Source organism: Stegodyphus dumicola, chromosome 3 (assembly GCF_044657685.1).
Source record: "Stegodyphus dumicola isolate Sdum_Otavi_A_Nest chromosome 3, ASM4465768v1".
NCBI classification, from domain to species: domain Eukaryota; kingdom Metazoa; phylum Arthropoda; class Arachnida; order Araneae; family Eresidae; genus Stegodyphus; species Stegodyphus dumicola.
This window is the reverse complement of record NC_140770.1, coordinates 242,652,887-242,673,426: the sequence shown is the minus strand read 5'-3', so window position 1 is coordinate 242,673,426 and position 20,540 is coordinate 242,652,887. Positions and strand designations below refer to the sequence as shown.

Below are 20,540 nucleotides of genomic sequence, written 5' to 3'. Positions count from 1 at the left end.
TAATATTTTATGTAGGTTTTACACTAATTAAGTTTTGTTTAGTCGATCTTCATTATCTAGAGTAGATTCCCGCTTATCCCAAGTAATGTATATTATCTTGAATGATTGAAATTATGGATAAATTGGCATCTAATATTATTTCTTAAAAAGCCATCATTGAGAAAATATGCAGTGTTATTACGCAGGTTGTTGGGGAAAATAATCCCTGAAAAAGATATATCCTCAGAAAAATAAAGTATGTCTGGAAAAAGTATCGCTGTTTTATTATTTTTTGATAACTGTATAAGAAAATATTTAATATCATGTCATAAATGCTACGGAAAGTTCTTAAGCTTTATAATGCATTAACATAACTTATTTAGCTTTAGTATAAGAACGTTATCATTACGTTAATGAATTCCGTTATACGACATGTACTAAATGTGCATTATTCTACAAAACAGTACATTTAAAGTTAATAGAATTAGTCACACAATAAAGGCGAAACGCGACTGTATAATGTGGATTATCAAATATAAATTTAAGCTTGAAATGAAAAGAGATGTTACGGAAATTATTTTTTTAATTGTTCGTCGTAAAGAATCAGTCAAGCTTTCAACAGAGAAAGTTTCAAGCAAGTTTCGATCAACTGAGAAATATAGATATAAATGTCCGATATAACATTATTTATTTTTTGTAGGGCTGTGTACAAATGCAAATTTAACTTTTAATATATTTAAGTTTTTAACAGATAAATGTAACGGTCATTGCATAAGCATCATATCGATATTATTTGCATGCCATTTATTTATACAGTGTTTTTTACGTCTTCATATTGTAAGGATCTTAAGTTTTACTAACGTTTATTTTTATTTTAAATCTTTACTATCACTTCTTATTTTCTACTTCCGGCCAGAATTATAAGCGTTAAGGTTTTTATGCAAAGTTTGTCTGGCGAACGCCAAGTATTTAAGTTGTGGCCTTTTGCCAAGCGAGAGAGAGGAAGCAGTGAGTCAAAGCAGGCTACTTACCTTAGAAGTTACGCAGTTTCTGTTTGCCTTCCAGGCCAGAGGTTTTAATCCTCTTGATAAATTTAAACGTATTGTAGTGTTCACAGTCTCTGTACTACATACACTTCCTGTTAATATAAGGCCAATCTTCCACGTTTATTATTCTAACGTTAAATTAGAGTTTAGTTTTATTTTTATACTTTTACGTTAGACCCCAAGTAGCGGGTCAGTGTATTCCGAAGTACGGAAGTTATTGTATATAGAGAAAAATAAAGGGTTTTGTATACCCTTCGTCTGTATCCTGTCTACTTACCACAATTAGTGAATATAGCTTTAGTAAGCTCTCTGTTCCGAGTCAGGTCCTTGTATGTTCCCGAAGAAGGAGGAGAAGGAACATTGAACCTGATAGTGGCGCCCAACGAAGAAGAATAACCATGGCCGAGTTTCAAGAAGAACCTGTGCTGCCTGCAGAAACGGCTCAGAATCCAGAAATGCCAGCTGCCGCCCTGGAAGGATTTCGTTACATCGTCCAGACCATGCGCGCTTCGATGAAACCAGAAGCATCATTTAATGGAAACTCACCGGTAACCAGTTTTTTGGAAAAATTGGATGACCACTTCATGCTCTACCCCGTGCACGAGTTTCAAAAAGTTACCTTAGCTACCAGCGCTTTGAGGGGCCAAGCGCTTAACTGGTTCAAATGTATAGGCAGAAGTCTCTTGGGTCAAGCAGGAAGTCCCACCTATACTTACGAAAATTTCAAGACTGCCCTACTAAGAGCCTTCCCTGTTGTAAGGGATCGTGCGAAATTAGAAACGGAACTTTTCAGTATATATCAACAAAGAATGGAAGACCTCTTGAGCTTTATTTTAAGAAAAATTCACGTTTTCAAACTCTTGTATGGAAACCGTCCGGATCCTGAAATAATTCAAGTGATTTTGCCGAGGTTACTGCCCCAAGTGCAAGACTTTATTGAATTAAGAAATCCGACTACACTGGAAAAGTTATTTGAGCTAGCAATCCAGTTTGAAAGTAGAAGAACGGCGGACGTCGAAAGAAGACGCCAATATCAACAGCGAAACCAGTTTGGTACGCCAAGACTACAGCAAACTCAAGAACACGGCTACGGAGAAAAAGCGAATCAGTGGGCAAGGAAACCCGAGCATTCAAAAACAGCCGGCGAACGTCGACAGTTCAATAGCAATCCAGGAAAAAAGTCTCAAGGCCAAGGGAAAAAGAAGGAAAGAACGGAAATGAAAAATAATTTAAACTAAAACGGATTTCTGCTGACGAGAGGGTGCGGAAATCCGAAGGTCACGAAAACCCCTCTTCCTACAAGTTAAATACAGTAATGGTGAAAAATCTGACTCTTCCGAAGATTGAAGACTTGGTGAATAATATCCCAGCCACCGCACTCCTGGATACCGGCGCGCAGTGTTCCTGTGTGGCAGAAGATTTTTTTAGGAAGTATTTTCGCAAATACCGCATATATAATTCGGATAATACGACAGTGTTAGCGGCGCAAGGAGAAAAATGTAAGTGCGTAGGTAAAGTACCTTTGTATATCCGTATCAAGGACGAACAAGTAAAGGTGATGTTTTTTATAGTAAAGAATCTGCAAGCACATTTAATCTTAGGAATAGATTTTCTTTCAGACGCACAAGCAACACTGGATTTTAATGAAGCGTCCCTTAAGCTGACAATGAAACCAGTTCGTACTGAAAAGGCTGAACCGCCGATGTTAAAACTTGACCACCTCCCTAATGACGAGCAAGGAAGAATCCGACAAGTGGTAAGTGAATTTGCTTCGTTATTTAGTGATATTCCAGGATTTACTCAGGTTACTAACCATAGTATTGACACAGGAGATGCAATGCCAGTTCGTCAAAAACCATACCGGTATGATAAGAATAAGGAAAAAATTATAGAATGGTATATTACCGATATGCTACGTAAAAAGATCATAACGCCCATCTCAAGTAGTTAATGCTAGCCCGGTGGTTTTATGTAAGAAAAATAATGACTATCCTTTGACACATTCAAAAAGGTGGAGATTCGCAATCGATTACCGTAAATTAAACTCCATAACTAAATATCCGGTATATCCGTTACCTATAATTGAAGAAATTCTAAGGAACATAACATCCACCAAATATATGACGACTTTAGACTTAACGACTGGTTATTTTCAAATAGGGGTTAGGCCTGAGGACGTGCCTAAGACTGCTTTTATAACCAAGTCTGGCACTTATGCATTTTTGCGTATGCCGTTCGGCTTTTCAGGGGCCCCGGCAACATTTCAGCGATGTATGGACATTGTGTTAAGACCTGTTCTTGGAAAGTCCACATTTATCTATTTAGACGATATCATTATTACTAGTGATAATCTCGACCAACATGTACAGGATTTAAGACAGGTGTTTTCTTTATTAAATGAGGCCGGTCTAAAAGTTAATGTCGAAAAGTGCAAATTTGCAGCCCCTGAATTAAAATATTTAGGTTACAAAATATCTCAAAAAGGGATCGAGACAGATGAATCAAAAATAATCGCTGTACAAAAGTATCCGACTCCAAACACGGCAAAGAAGCTCTCTTCTTTTCTAAGACTTTGTTCATATTATAGGTCCTTTATAAAAGATTTTGCAACTATCGCCGAGCCATTATTAAAATTAAAAAGGAAAAAGGCAAGATTCTCATGGACGGCCGAAGCCAATAGTGCTTTCGAAAAATTAAAACAAGCATTAACGCAAGCCCCTGTGTTGAAATTTCCTGAAAAGGATGAGAATTTAGAAATTTCAGCGGATGCTTCGGATTATGCGATAGGAGCGGTACTTTCGCAAAATCAGCAGCCCGTGGCATTTTTTAGCCGAACTTTAAATCAAACACAAAGAAACTATTCCGCGACCGAGAGAGAGGCACTTGCAGTTCTGTTAGCAGTGCAAAAGTTCCGAGTCTATTTTGGAAAGGCGCCGATAACAGTGAACTCTGATCATGCGGCGGTAACTAGATTGTACTCAGGGAAAAATTTATCCCCAAGGTTAATAAGATGGGCACTCAAGCTGCAAGAATATAATCTGGTAATCAAGCATACCCCTGGAAAGGAAAATATCGTAGCAGATGCCCTATCAAGAATTAAAATAGACGAACAAGGTAATACCGTAAAGGTGGCAATGCTTACAGTATGTACAATAAATTCCCGAGAAACTGTAATAACCGAACTGGGTAAGGATCCTGAGTTTGGAAGCATTTATGAGTATTTGAAGGATCCTGAAAATTTTAGCCACCAAGATATTGTGGCGATAAGAAATAGGGCGGCCCATTACGAACTAATAGATGGTCTATTATTTTATACAAAAACTACGAATTCCAACAACGAATTTCGACCTGTTATCCCAGCTAGTCTTAGATTAAATATCCTGCAGGAGCTCCATGACAGCCCTTTAGCTTCTCATGCTGGTATTCGAAAAACTATCCAACGCGTACGCGAGGCAGTCTACTTTCCTGAACTGCAAAAGTCAACAAGGGCGTATGTCCAGTCCTGCCCAACATGTCAAGCAGTTAATTATATTAATTTCCGCCCGGCTGGGTCTCTAAATACTATTAAATCCGAATTTCCAAATGAAATAATTGGCATCGATTTATTGGGCCCTTTCCCAAAAAGTCAGTTAAATAAAAGTCGCTATCTCCTTGTTATGGTTGATCATTTTAGTAAATGGACCGAAATTGTTCCCTTAAAACGAGCCTCCGCGAAATTAGTTACTGATTCTATTTTAAATAAATAAATTTTAAAATACGGGGCGCCCCTAAAAGTTATATCGGATAATGGTCCTCAATTTGTAAGTAATATATTTGAAGACATGTGCCAAAAACTGGGCATACGTCATTTAAAAATGGTCCCGTATCGGCCGCAATCAAATATAGCGGAACGGGTCAATAGAAATATAGTGAAAATTATCCGTAGTTATGTTAAAAATTTTCATAAAAGCTGGGATAACTATGTCAATGAATTTGCTTTCGCCCTTAGGACCGCAAAACATGATACAACGGGCAAAACTCCTGCTGAGTTATTTCTAGGCAGAAAGATTATAACACCGTTAGATAAATTATTTTATGTGCAACAAAGAGCCCCAGAATTTAAAATGGGTGATATAGAAAAACTAATTAAGGACGCAAAGAAGAATACGGAAGTAGCACAAAGAAAACAGAAGCTCTATTATGATTTGAAACGACGGGGAGTAACTTATAAAGTAGGGGATGAAGTTTTAAAAATTAAGCATTCACTTTCTTCAGCACCAGAAGATAAAACTGCCAAATTTTTTCCACGATTTGAAGGACCATATGTTATAGAAAAAATAACTCAGGCTGTAGTAGTGTTAAAAGCCAGAAATGGTGAAACCTGTTCCGCAAACATTGATCAAATCAAGCCCTACTTCGATCGTAATAAAATGCAAATATTCTCAGATCTTTTGCAGGATCCGGCACGGCAGACACCGCAGGCACAAGCTCCAGAGGTGGAAAAACGACAAGTACAAGGGCAAGCCAATAAGAGGCAGGAGCAAGTGAAAAGAAAATTGCCCCGCGGAAAAATTGAAGGTAGCAAGAAAAAGAAGCCGTTCCACCGTCCAGAAAAGAGAGTTCACGAACACCCCCAGAATGAAGAAGAGAGAAGGACGACGTATGTGAAGAGAACCAGGAGAAATGACGGCAACTATAACCCGGCTCTAAAACGGAAGATCTACTCATCCGATCATCTCCGCAGCAAAAGTCGCCGAACTGCGGAAGGGCCATCAGCGGCGGAGGAAGAAGTACAAGGAAAATTTGAACGGCCAGCAACGAGATCCAAGCAGGCACACGAAAGAAGTTTCCCGGTTCCGCCAAGAGCAGCTGCCATCAAACGGCCAAGACCACAAGCAGAGGAGAAAAAGAAGGTATTCAAGGGTGACCGAACTGGTGAAAAAAGGAAGCTTCCAGAGGAAAGCACTGAAGGGCGAGCCCGTACAAGAAGGAGGATAAATCACACAACTATCTGCAATACCTTTAAAGACTGGGCCCAGAAAAGGATGTCCGAATATCACAAAGATAAGTAAAATTTTATGTTACTTTGCAAACTTAAGTTAATCTTTCATTCTTACTGCAAGTGGCAGATTTCAAGAAGTTTTACCTCATGCGAGGTCTACCTTTATCGCCAAAAGGGCGAGAAATGAGTTGTTACCGATTTTGGTATTATGTTTTTCAATTACTCGCGCGTAAAACTAAAGTTGATGTATAATAGCGTTGTGTAAAGACTTAAATATTGTAAAAAGTTATTGTATAAATTTTATTTAAAACATTCTAGCAAGAAAGAAGTTTTAGTCTGAAAGACATTTTGAAATGTATTATTTCAATGTAGAAAGAATTGGCACTTGCTTTGAAAAGAATAGAAGTTAACAAGGTACTACTAATGTATGTTTTCAAATGTGTAAAATTAACAGCATGTTGATATGTTCTTATATACAATGTGAACTGTTATTTTAAATGTTAAGAAATACCCTGATATGGTAAAAGTGAATGTTAAAATTTTTTTTATTCGTGTGACTGCAAAAAGACTAAATCATGGAGAATATGTGTTAAAGGTTGAAGGATGTAGTTAGGCTCTCTGACGCTACACTTTAGAGTTAGACACTTTCAGAATAGTACCTCAGGGTTTAGAGTTGAAATTAGGGTGTGTTAAGAGGTCTTGTTATGTTGAATTTTAACACGTTAGTGTTTTGATTATAGGAGGAAGTGTGGAACACGTAGACAGAAACACATTCGTGTTTGGTGTTCTTTTACAACACATGTCAGAGAGCACGGGGAGAGATAATTAAAATAGTCATGAATGAAATAAGAATGTTAAGAGAAGTATAATTATATATGTTACTTGCCATTTCATTGTGTACCATTTCATTAAACTAGTTTTCCTTCCAGATCTCTGGAAGGAACCAGAATTGAATAAAAGCTCCTGTTTAGATGCAGTACAGATGAAAAAAAAATTGTTGTATATCCTGGGAGCTGCTATTGTAAAAAAAAAAAAAACAAATTTCTTTCTTTTAAATTTCTAGTTTCTAGCGAAGTATGTTTGTAAAAGATTGGCCTCGCGTTAGATTCTAGAGCTAAAAGTTTTCAACAAGGTCGTTTTAGACCTCAGTTTCAAACTAATTAACTCTGGCGGGAAGTATGTAAGGATCTTAAGTTTTACTAACGTTTATTTTTATTTTAAATCTTTACTATCACTTCTTATTTTCTACTTCAGGCCAGAATTATAAGCGTTAAGGTTTTTATGCAAAGTTTGTCTGGCGAACGCCAAGTATTTAAGTTGTGGCCTTTTGCCAAGCGAGAGAGAGGAAGCAGTGAGTCAAAGCAGGCCACTTACCTTAGAAGTTACGCAGTTGCTGTTTGCCTTCCAGGCCAGAGGTTTTAATCCTCTTGATAAATTTAAACGTATTTTAGTGTTCACAGTCTCTGTACTACATACGCTTCCTGTTAATATAAGGCCAATCTTCCACGTTTATTATTCTAAAGTTAAATTAGAGTTTAGTTTTATTTTTATACTTTTACGTTAGACCCGAAGTAGCGGGTCAGTGTATTCCGAAGTACGGAAGTTATTGTATATAGAGAAAAATAAAGGGTTTTGTATACCCTTCGTCTGTATCCTGTCTACTTACCACAATTAGTGAACATAGCTTTAGTAAGCTCTCTGTTCCGAGTCAGGTCCTTGTATGTTCCCGAAGAAGGAGGAGAAGGAACATTGAACCTGATAATATTTACATGATTATTTTGGCTTATTTTACTATTTACATAACTAAAGTTTTATTCTTTAATAGCATTGAATTAAAAAGGCAAATTTTTATAATTTTTGTGTTTAAAGATAGGAGATCAAATTTTTAAAACAGTTTTAGCAAATTAAAACATGTTTCTGCAAAATCTGTAATTCTTTTTTAAGGGTGTAAAGAAGTATTTAGAAAAATTAACGTAAAATATAGGACAATTCTGAAAGCACATTGCTTGAAATTTATATAATCAAAAATAACTTAATTTTAGAAAATCATGCTCAGCATTTTTTCGGGTTCTAAATATTTTCAGTTTCAGAAATTTAGACAAAATTTTAAATTTGGTGTTTTATGAAGCGTATAATAGGGAATTTCCATTGCCTTGATCGAGTGGTTTTCAAATAATCTCATCATATAATAATTTCTCGTCGTGTATTTTCCTTTATTTATATATAAAAACATTTGATGAAAATAAAAAACTGCAATAGTGATATTTAAAAGTCAAATCTTCAATTCATAAGTGGTGATTAATAACAATGTAACAAAATGTTATTGTATGTTGTTTATGTAATTATGTCTATGTATGTTAAATAAACAATATTCTCTTTTTGTTCAAAGTTGGGTTAAAAATACCACGTGGCTGAAATTATCCCCCTCCTAACTTTATATGACTTTAAATTATTAATACGTTATTACATTAATACATTATTATACATGATACTTATTAACAATTTAAAATTTGTATTTTTAAAAATAACCGTAAACCAATGTTTTGAAAATGACAGTTTTTCTGCTTCGGCCATGTTTGAATTATCCAGCTAATATCAGGCATCGAGAAGGTGACAAGAGACCTTAGTTTTCAAGGAATAATCGTATTGACAATAATTTTACAATAATGTTATACGATTACACACCAATTAAGCTAACAACATGAATGTATTATATGAAAATAGCATCGTCTTTTGCATTCTTTCCCCACAGAATGTTACAACAAATTCTCGATTATCCGTGTGCGGAATACCTATTTTGCAAGCAATTTTTTCACAGTTCCTGAAAACGTTCTCAGGTTACTAACAAAGGTACAAAGTTACTAATAAAGGAATTTACGATGTGTTTTAGAAGAAACTGGCATATTTAATGTGCTAAATCTTACCACTAAAGCTTGAAATGAAGTTCATCAGTCATGCCTGGAAAGACTGAAGCCTGAAATTGTGATCGGGTTTCTTACAATAAAAAAATCAGCATCTGCTTCATTGAAATTGCTTTTGGTGTTGAAGGTTTAAAAAAGTGAATGACGAAAATACAGAAATTTGGAAACAGAGAAAAAGAAAAATAAATGCATAGAACTCTGTCTGACCAAGATTGGTGACGCAGTTATTGATAAGAAAGTAGCTCGAATAGTGAAAGCAAAAAAGAAAATAAAATAGTAACGATGGCCATAGTAGGGCTCTGAAATTCGTGAATAAGTTGTTAAACCATATAGGTAATTGAGTCTCGAATTCTATTATATTGTTGTAGAGATATCAAGTTATTTTGATGCTGGAGACTTGAAAAATAAGCAATGCCCTCGCTAGGACTTTAACCTGGACCACTCGAATGCGCCCCGAGTGTGCTATCCGTTACACCACGAAGGCATGCTGGAAGGAAGAAGAAACTACCTTATATTGTAATTTATTAACACATGATTGTTTTCATTTGGTTATTTTATATTTCACTTATTTTCTTTTGTTGAATTGAACGTGGCTTGTTATGACCCATAAGACCAACTTTTTGTGGTTAGGTGGGTTGGGATGCACTCACTTCTGCTACCTTATATAGCAACTTTGTTCAGTGTTTGTTCAGTTCCATACTGCATGAAAGAAAATGAATAGTAATCAGTCATTCATAAATCGTATTCAAACAAGTAATATAAAAAAAATTAAAGTCAATTCCTACTTAGATTAACAAAGAAAAATTTTTAAAAAAATTAAAAATACAAAAAAATTTTAAAATACAAAAGAAAAGTTTAAAATACAAAATTTTTTTAATCTTATTAATACGTGAAAAAACTGTATCAACATGAAATGTCATTCACTACAAGTTTAAAAAAATGTTTTTGAACTTGAGTGCATGAATAAAAAGTATTTTATTAACGATTGAAAAATTTGAACAAGATATAGGGAGAGTGTGAGCTAATAGTAAGAATTTAAAAAGAGGGGTAAGAACGCATTTAGCAATAGAACTTTTTTTAAATTTTCATATATTTTAGTACCATTTTAATTAAATACTACTTTGAAGAGAACATATATATATATATTTTGCAGAATTTCTTATGTGGTACCGGTACTTTAATTACAGTTTCATAAAATCATTGTAGAATCTGTGCATACTCATGCATTAACCATCAAGCATAGTTCTGAGTGTTTGTGTTTTGATAATTGTGATACTTACGTACAGCGAAAAATGTTTGATTATTATTATTATGTAACTGCCTGAATATGTGTTTTTTATTAGAAAGAGATTAATATGCTATGTAACTTATTATTCGCAATGCTAATATTTGGCCAAAGAAAAGAAAAATGTGGATTGAATCGTACTTTTTAATTTAACTAATTAATGAAATCATATTGATTAAATAAATCTGTATGTTTGAATATATATATGCAAAAGAGGCAGAGGGCTTTACCAAAATACAAACAAGGGATCCGAAAACGCTTGATTAACTCTCGTCTAAAGCTTTCCAGATTCTCATTTCAAAATGCATGTCAGCTTTAGAACACAAAAACACTATTTTATTTGTTCGGTTACTAAGCACATAGAACACTTTCTGCAGTGACGGAACTTTCCTCTGTTTTCATAACCGAAACAGCCTTTGGCACACAGGTGGCAATGATCTGCACAATTTATGCTTAGTCTTTCGATATACTCGTTCTGATAGTAATATCGTACATCCGACATATCCCTACTGAAGGGGTAGGTTTCTCAAAAGTGGTTTTTCTCCTTTTCTCTTGCCTCTGGGTACATCACAACATGTTTTTCTTAAAAAGATTAATTTGTGCCGATGATAAGTAGCAGTTTTTTCATGAATCGGCAGAATAGAGAATATTCTATTGAAAAACTAAAAGTTGTATTTTAGAAATGGGATAAACAATTAAAAGGGATGGCATCAACAGTCCGTAAAAGATATTCTGATATTTTCACCTGGGCAAATTAGTTATTAAAAAGACCTTTTTAATAAAACTATAATCATACGTTATTAAAGAAGTCTGCAAACTACTCCGCATAGACAAAACCTAAACGACAGCCTTACATGCGCAATCAGACGACATGGTAGAGAAGTTTAATCGAACCATCCTCTACAATCTCTCTCTGATGGCTTACGGAAACCAACAAGACTGGGACCCGACGTTACCTGTATTCTTACTAGCCTATCACAATGTTGTCTACGAAACTACCGGCTGTTCTCCATCCCAGATGCTCTCCGGTCGTAATCTTTGTCTGCCTTCTGCTCTGTTATTTGGTCGCACTCCAGATGTACCTACATAGTCTGAGGAGTATATTTAAGATCTTCAGGCACGGTTTGAAGTGATGCACAATTTTGCTTGAAAGCGAATTAACTTGACGACGGATAAGATGAAGACCTGATACGATACGAGAACTACAGGACATCGATTAAACGAAGGTGACAAGATCTGGTTGTTGAATCCGATTCGACGGAAAGATTCTCCTAAATTATGGTCACCTTGGGACGGTCCTTAAAGGTAAACGACGTCACATTTCGGATCCGTAAGTCATGAAATTTTAAGCCTAAAACGGTTCATTACGTCAGGCAAGCCCCTTACTATGCTCATAGTACAAAGTCTTCAAAGTGTATATAATGTAAATAAAATACTAAGATCATGATCTTATGTGTACACAAAACTGTAAAGTTTAGTTGATTTAGTATTTATTTTTGTAGTTTAGTTATTCTAGTATTTGATTTGCTCTTATGTTACTTATTGAGTTTATAAGAAGTTATTGTTTTAATATTGCATTGATTTTTCTTAGTTGAAAGTATGGCTTCTTGTCCAGGGTTTGTATTGCTCTGGACGTGAAGTCCTTGGGAAGGAGGCAATGTTACGAAAATATTACGAGACGGCTTTACGACAAATGTTACGAGAAATCGCTAGTACTACTCAAAATTACTGGAAGTCATAGGAGTGCCATGTACGGTTACAATTACAAATAACATCAGTTATAGTTATTTAATTACAATATCCACTGCAGTCATACAGGAACTGGGCCAAATTATCGCCAAGTGCTAGCCAAGTTTGGCGACTTTTGGTGATTTCTTGGTAAATTTACCGACAAGTAATAGTCTCCGGAACCATCGCCAGCTTGGCAGTATCTCGCCAATTTAGCGAGATAGCAATTTACTCAATGTTAAATTGACTTGCCCCTGTATTCTTATTTTCCCGGAAAAACTTCCCGTCTTTAGGTTTTCGTGTTAGATTATGCAAAAAAGGCCCACCAGCGGCCGATCGGTAAAAGCCGCTGAACACTGGTAGTTCGGTTCGAATCCCGGCGAACGGGCTGGCTGCATGGGTGTTTTAATGGTTTTCCCCATGTGTAACGTGGATACGAGCCAGTTTCCCTTAGAAAGACCTCCACGGGGCATCCCTCCCTTTCCGTGTAGTGCCTAAGGGCGGATCACGTAATAAGTTAAAAAAATGCAAAAAAATACTACAATTTTACATATTATAAGGTATTTCTCCTTCTTTCCTACCGTGCCTTCGTGATGTAGTGGTTCCGCACGCTGGGCCGATATTCCAGAGGTTAGTGGTTCGATTCCCGGCGAAGGCGTTGCTAATTTTTCAATCTCTCATGATTCCAAAAAATCCTAATATTTGTACAATATAATTTCACTAATATTATTTACTTGGTACAAAATTCGTAAGGCATATTAGAATCCAATTACAGAAATAAATAAAAATGAATACATAAAAATGATCTTAGCTGATTTTTTCTTCAAAAATTAAAAAATTAGGAAGATTTGTTAAAAATTAACTTCAAGTAATGTTTTCAGGTATTATAATTATTCGCATAATGATTATTTTTAAAACGTATCCCATAATACATACTGTTCTGTGTGCAATCCAGATACAGTTATGTAAACATTACAGCACTACTTATATTAATTATACTTAGTTTTAATATGTTAAGTAATTTACATAAATTTAACATAGAAACATACTTGTATCTTACATTTTCTTATAGAAAATTTATATGCTGACAATGAAGAAGTAGAGATATTCTTAAATAGAATCACTTATTCACTTTCAATGAATCAGGCAACAACGCAAAGTCATAGCAAAGGGGAAAAAAAGCAAAAATCAAGCAAAGTAATGAATACAAGTGGCACGATATAAGAAAAACATATGGAGATAATCCATTGTTATGAATGAATGTAAAATTATGTATCTATTATGGGAACGTTAAGGGAAAGTGTAGTAATGGAAAGCTAAAATAAATGAGAGGTGTGTGGTGTATTTAATTATGGCAAAGCACACTAGGGCTATCTGCCTAAGAGGAGGGATGCCTTTCGTGGAGGACTTTCTAAGGGAAACTGGCTCGTATACACGTTACACATGGGGAAAACCACGAAAACACCCATGCAGCCAGCCCGTTCGCGGGATTCGAACCTCGGACCGAACTACCAGTGTTCAGCGACTTTACCGCTCGGCCGCTAAAATAAATGAGAGTAATGTATGAATGAATACAAAACTTTTACGTTTCACAGTACTATTCTCTCACTTAATAACACGCAGCTATTCTTTCTTAGAAACGTACTGCTGCAAAAAATCATGCAGGTATTCTATATCATTTTTAAGGCTGATAAGAATAAAAACTTATATCAGAAATAGTCAGATATCAGAAATCTTGATATCTATATCTGATCTTGATCTGATTGATATCAGAAAATAGTCAATTCAGTTCCAGATTTGATTTATTAAACTAATTGTGTAAGATATTTTCTCTTTTCTTACTAAGTACCTTCATGGTGCAATTGGAAGCCCGTCCGGCAAACAAAAGTGAGCTCCGGAGTTCGAATCTAGGAGATAGCAGTTGATATTTTCTATGTTTTCTGCTTAGACAAATTAATGAATACAAGTGGCACCCGAATTAAAATACGGAAGATGATAATCCGCGACCACCCAGATTTGACAATTGGGTCCTAATCTCCCTTTAACAGGGGGAAAATGTAACATATTTTCTACTTCCTTATCGCATGCCTGTGTAGTGTAATTGCAAGAACATCTGGTTCTTCCAATTACATTCCACTATTTCCATTAATAGGTTTGGAAGTTTACAAAAAATTGTAAAGCTATTAATATGGTTTTTATTAGTTAGCAAGGTTATTTAATTAAAGGTTCTACTCTTTAGTCACACACACAATAATAGTAATAATAATAATAATAATGCTATCTAAAGATACTCAGAATATAATAATACTATTTAAATTTAAACAAATTTAAATTCTTAACAAATACGTAAGAATTAAAATTTGTTTAAATTAACGTTAAGAATTTAAATTTGTTTAAATTTAAATTTCATTCCTTGCAGCAATGGCGCAAAGAATATTTAATTAAATATGTATTTAAATTTAATTTTTTTAATTAAACTCAATTTATTCTTTAGAAACAATAATACTATTTAAAGATATTGAGGGGCATTGTCAAAATATTTTGTTCTTAAAAAACTGATCGACAAAAAATTCAAATCTTTCGCCTAAAGCACGGACAATTTTGTCAAAATAATACGTGAAATAAGTCTAAGATTGAGTGAAATCACGTAATCAGACAAGAAGATTAAAAAAAAAAAAAAAAAAAAAAAAAAAAAAGATTTTAAAGTGAGTAAAAGACAAATAAAAATGAAGTGATTTCTTATCTTAACTTTCTAAGTATAATATTGGCTATAAAATCCTAAATAACATAAACTAAAAATCTTAAGTAATATAACTATAATTTAAATACACTCTTATAATTTCGACAAAAAATATCTTGTAACCACAAATCCAAAAACAATGCTCTTTACCCGAACGGTGATATTAACCTTTTTATGTTCAATTAGAGATCAAGGCCACATGATGGAAGACTTTGATGTCGAAGGGGGGATAAAAAAAAAGAGTGGAAGTTGCTCAGTCCGGTTTCTTTGATTTTTTTTTTAAGAGGAAAACAAGCAGCAGTTATGAGTATCTCGCGTAGGTGTACAAAGAGGTCACTGCTACCTGCCCAGTCCTAAAAGCAGCTTGAAGATGCAAAAAGCAGTACATTACATTCACCTTTTACGGTACATTCTTTAATTAAGGATGGGACTAGAACTTTACTAAAATAGGAAGTTGCTTTCTTGCAGAATCAGTGACAGCGTCTCTTCACGAATGCTAAAGAAACTTCTTAGCAAATTTTGTCTTCCTTCCGCATATGAGAAATGAGACTCTGTCGCCTCTTCAATTATCTTTTCTTTTACAATATTTGTATATCGGTCAGAACTATATATATTCCCCCAATGCATTTTAATATATGGTACAGTGCATGCAAAGGCCGTAGTATAAATTTAATGTGTAAGAGCACGGATAATAAGTGTGCACTTAAAGTGCATATTTGAAGATATAGACATACTGTTACGAATTTCGTAGATATATAAATAATTTTAGTGAAATTATATGTAAATTGTAGTATCTCTTGTATGATGTAATATAAAAGGCTTCAAAAATACAAAGGACAGCCAGAAAAATAAGATTACATGGGTAAGTCCATTTAACATTAAAGTAAATGGCTCTCTCGCCAAATTGGCGAGATAAGGACAAGCTGGCAATGATATTGGCGACTAATTTTTGTCGCTAAATTTGACCCCAAATCTTCAAGCTTGGTGATCATTTGGCGACATTTTGATTCGATCCCTGTATAACAAATTGGTGCGGTGCTTAGATAACAGTAACAGTAACTGTATACGCTTTCCACCAATTTAGAGAAATCGAAGTTACTAGAAATTTTTTGGCAAACGAGGGAAAACCATACAGGGTGACTCCCTACCCGACCGACAAACTTGGAGGGTGTGTATGGGGTACAGATACGACTCGGAATCACGTAGGAATGCAGGGTCGCAAACGTTGTAGTTGCGAGCTATTGTGCAAAGAAGTAGAGAAAAAGAACAGGGACAGTAACACATTAATGTGACAGAAAACATTTTATTGAAAGGTTGTACTGTAGAGACATTAGGATATTTTTTGGAGGCCGGAGAGATGAAAAATTAACAACGCATTCGCCGGGAATCGAACCAAGGACTTCTGGAATACCGCCCAGCGTGCTACCGTTACACCACGAAGGCACACTAGGGAAATGGGAGAAATACCTTATAGTACTACAATAAGTGTTCAAAATAACGACCAGAAGTCGTCAGGCACGCCTGACACCGGCGCTGCATTCCTTACGTTCTGGAAGATTCTTCTTGGCAGTCTTACTGTAGATGGCGTTAAAGTTAAGGTTGCGTGAACAGCGATCCTGCTGGAAGTCGTCATTTGCAATCCGTTTCCCGAGGTAGTGGGATGAACTTGTATTCATACGATGAACTGGTCGACATGCTGATCATGTATTGTTGTGTAGATAATTCTCTGATCGCGTTATAAAAACTAGGTGAATGATTTTCTGATTTAAGAAAATCTTGATTTTATTTGATTCTGAATTATTTATTCTAATGCTTTAATTTTGGGGAAAAACAGATGCTTCTGGGAATATTATTTAGTTTCAAAGAATATTATTTATTTTTCTTTATTTGCAATTTTTGTCCAAGCCTTGATTCATTGTGAAAAGAAGCAGGGAAAGGAGACGATTTTGCTAAGTCATGATTTCGCGCGCTTTGTCCTTTAGAATGTTCTAGAAGAAATTTCATTGTGCAATTGACCTTAGGACAGGAAGTAGTACGTGTCAAAAGGGTCAGAGGTTGCCACTTAACCTTCGATATAAGTAATTCAGGTTTTGGCGATCGAGGGTCCGGTTGTTGGCTAACTGAAGAAGGGCGCGTATGCGCGATCACCCTTATTTCCTCATTCAGGGGTTGAAAAGCAAATTTTGCCCAAATTAAGGGGGCGATAATTGAAGCCATTGTAGGAGTCCGCGTCTGTGAAGGAGACGAAGAAAGTTGAGTTTGAATCACTTACTTCTTAGACTTACTCTTTGGACGTTACTTTTGAAACTTGCTCTTGGGTTGAGGGATAGAAAGGAGGAGATGTAATTTAAGTCGTGAGATTGTGCTTCCGGCGGAGAACGGCAGTTATGCTATCCGGCCGCCGACTGGCTATCGGAAAAACCAGGGATGATGAGGACTTTCTCAAGTATCTTAAAAATAAGGAAGTTTCCTCCAGCGTGTATTAAATTCCTAACATTTATCGGCCAAGTTCCACCACGTCAATGTGAGATTCTATCCTCGACAGACGGCCAGCGAACTTTGAAGATTCTGCTCGGGTGCTTGTTCCAGTGGCAAATTTTCTTCGATGCTGAACTTGCAGATGTGTTGCTGAAAAATGATGGAGGCGGCGTTCTACTATATTTCGGTCAGTGAATCCTGAAAAACGTGAGACTTATTAGACGTCAGTGTTCCCCTTACGGAATGTATTACTCCCAGAACTTAAGGAGGACTATTTATCCCTGATTTCTCCTAGGATGTAAGGCCAGCCCGAAACATTTCCGGGTGCGTTTCAAGTCGTCTACATAATAGATAAGTTTTGTTTTGTTATCAATTTTCCTATGAACTTTTGGGAATTGGAACTTTACTTTAAATTGAATCTTTAAATTAATTCCAAAGGACTAAATTGCCTCCCTTTTTCCCCTTCTTAATTTACCGAGACAAACCTTAAAGTCTCATATAAAATAGGATGTAATAATATAATTTGTTTGTGTCATCTTCCTTAGAACAGATGTTGAATTGCAGATAATATGTTTCCTTTAACTTCTTAGAAATTACTGCACGGGTACCTGTTAAATTAAAAGAGTCATGTAATAGATTTGAAAATCATGGATTTAAATGTAACAAAAGAAAATGATCAATTTAAGAATTCGCCTGTCTAAAATAAGAAAATTGAACTGTAACAAAAATAAGAAATTTGAGTCTCTGATTAGGATAAGATTTAATTTTAATTGTTGAGAAATTTGAATAAACTTGTATTTAATCTGGAAACCTATTACTTATGTTTTCTTTATATCTTTTATGTGTTTTTCTCATATATATATATATATAGATTGATTTACATCTTGTTTATTCGATCCTCTCACAGCGCGGTCCCGGATGCATTTTCACAACGCAATGCACTAAAATTTCACTTATATGATCACTAAAAGTGTGGTAATTAGCTAACTCTTAATAGTTTAGTTCTCAGTTGATATTTAGTTAGTTACGGTTTTACCTGTCTGTTTCTGCATTAGTTTCCTCCCTAAGAGGAAGTAGTAACACAGCATTGGTGCCCTGATTCTCACGGCAAAGTATAGAAACAGAACATTGGTGTCGTGACTAGACAACAGTATGGAGCTGCAGATTGTAACGGGCAAAACGCCGCTGGGCGGCTGTACCAGGAACGTTACCCGAAAAGGCGTGCTCCACATCGTACGACCTTCGCAAGTGTAAACAGAAGTTTACGTGAGATTGGTTATTTCACGAGAGCTACAATTAATCGACAGCGAACGACGGGAACACCTGACATTGAAGGGGCGGTCTTATGTCTGGTAGAAGACAATTGAGGTATGAATACTCGAGCGATAACCCAAATAGTTTATCTCAATCCATTATCCGCAGGACACTCGCAGCAAACCAAATGAACGTGTACCATCTTCATCGCGCCAATTATTAGAGCTTGAGGATTATCCACTCCGGAGGACATTTGCTACATGGTTCCTGCGGCAGAGTGCTGAAGACAGCGCATTTGCTCCGTTCGTATTGTTCACGCATGAAGTGTACTTCAATCAGCATAACGCCCATGTGTGGGTTTGGAGAATCCTCATCGTATGCAACCACGTACAAGTTAAGAGAGTTTCTCGGTCAATGTTTGGGCTTGCATTCATGGAGACTATCTCACTGTACTGTTTCTTCTACCCAGTCCTTTGGACGATAGGGCATACCTAAACTTCTTGCAACTATTCTCCTCGAACTTCTTGACGCAGCATATGTTCCTCCGTCGTTGCACCGCTCCATCTACCATCATGACGAGGCTCCTTCACATTACACGACTGGCGTCCGCTGACACCTAGACGTAACCTTTGGACAGCGGTGGATAGATCGTGGTAGCCCGATTCATTGGCCTGTCCGATCACCGGACCTATAATGCACGGGCTTCTTCTTCCAGAGTCACATGAAGAGTTTGGTAAACAAAACGCCCGTTCTTTCAGTTGAAGACGTCGTCGCTCGAACATCTTTAGCTGCCGGGAGGATATGTGACATTGCAGAAATCTCCCAGAACGTAAGAAATTCCATGCAGCGCTACTGTAGGCCTGCCAGACGACTTCTGGTTATAATTTCGAACACCTGTTGTAATGCAGCCGTTCAATAAAATGTTTCCTGTCCCATTAACGTGTTGCTGTTCTTTTTCTTTCCTTCTTTGCACCATAGCTCGCAAATACGGCATTTGCGACCCTGCATTCCTGTGTGATTCCGAGTCGTCTCTGTGCCCCCTACACACCCTGTAAGTTTGTTTGTCTGGTAGCGAATCACCCTGTATAAGACTGAATAAAGCTTCAATTTAATTTAGTTCAGATTTTTGTGAGAGCTCATTCAGAGTTTATTGAGTTTTTTAAGAATACTGAAAGTACTGAGAGATCACTGGGCGAACTTACGTGTATGATGCTTTTTATATTGTTCACCATTCTGTGGTGGAGTTTGAAGTGGTAATTATTGATTGTGCTCTATCATACTGAGAAGAACTGTACGAATACGTTTTGTGTGGAAAGTTCTATAGCTGTATTGTGTTTTTGGAAAAATAAATTTCATCAGGCTATCATTTGTTCTGTGTGTATTTAATCTATTAAGAACACGTACGCATGTAACAATACTACAAGCAAAGACGAATTTTTGGGTATGAATTTTTGGGTATGAATTTTTTTTGTAACTCAATCGCACAAACGCTGGTCTAAGGGTTGACTCGAAATATTGCATGTAGGTAGGAAATATGTTAGTTTAAAAACTAAAAGCGTAATCAAACATCCATTATTTTGGAACAAACAATCGTTTCAAGCAATTTTCTACCAGGCTAAAAGAAAAAAGCCTCAAATGTTTTCTTCCTTCCGCGAAAAGTTGAATGATTTTATGTCTTTCAGTCAATTAATCAGCCTGCTCATGTCAAAACTTCATCTCTGCAACTATTTTCTTCATACAGTAATCATATTGATCTGCGAAAATGCACTGTTTTACATCATTTGACGGAACTCAAAAATTGAATGATAGAGATGTTTTTCCAAAATATTTGAATTTTTAAGTGTAATAAGAGCTTTAGAACTATACATATCGATCATTCTGAATGCAGCAATATTGTCGAGGCAAGTCTGATCACAGACAAAAATATTTTCAACATCGATTATTTTTACTTCCTTGTACGAAGTAAAGGAAATCTTGTAATCGCGAAAAATATCGTATATCATAGCATATAGTAAAAACATAGCATAGCATATAGTAAAGTAGTATCAACGAGCATATAGTAAAAAAAAAAAAAAACAAAGACTGTGAAAAAAAAGCCTTGGTAAATATAGGACATTTCAATTTTAGA

At 35.8% G+C, this 20,540-nt stretch overlaps 1 protein-coding gene across 1 annotated transcript in view; it reads right to left on the bottom strand.

Annotated features, from left to right (window-relative positions):
• The window catches only part of LOC118185604 (protein Skeletor, isoforms B/C-like), a 124,423-nt gene extending 105,522 nt beyond the window's left edge, over nucleotides 1–18,901 (bottom strand). Inside the window, exons 1-2 of the mRNA XM_085812491.1 lie at nucleotides 18,861–18,901; nucleotides 1,303–1,532 (exon numbers count right to left, since the gene is read on the bottom strand). Of these exons, the coding sequence (XP_085668617.1) occupies nucleotides 1,303–1,532; nucleotides 18,861–18,901 (271 nt within the window). The remainder of the gene's footprint in view (nucleotides 1–1,302; nucleotides 1,533–18,860) is intronic.
• Between the last annotated feature and the right edge of the window lie 1,639 nt (nucleotides 18,902–20,540).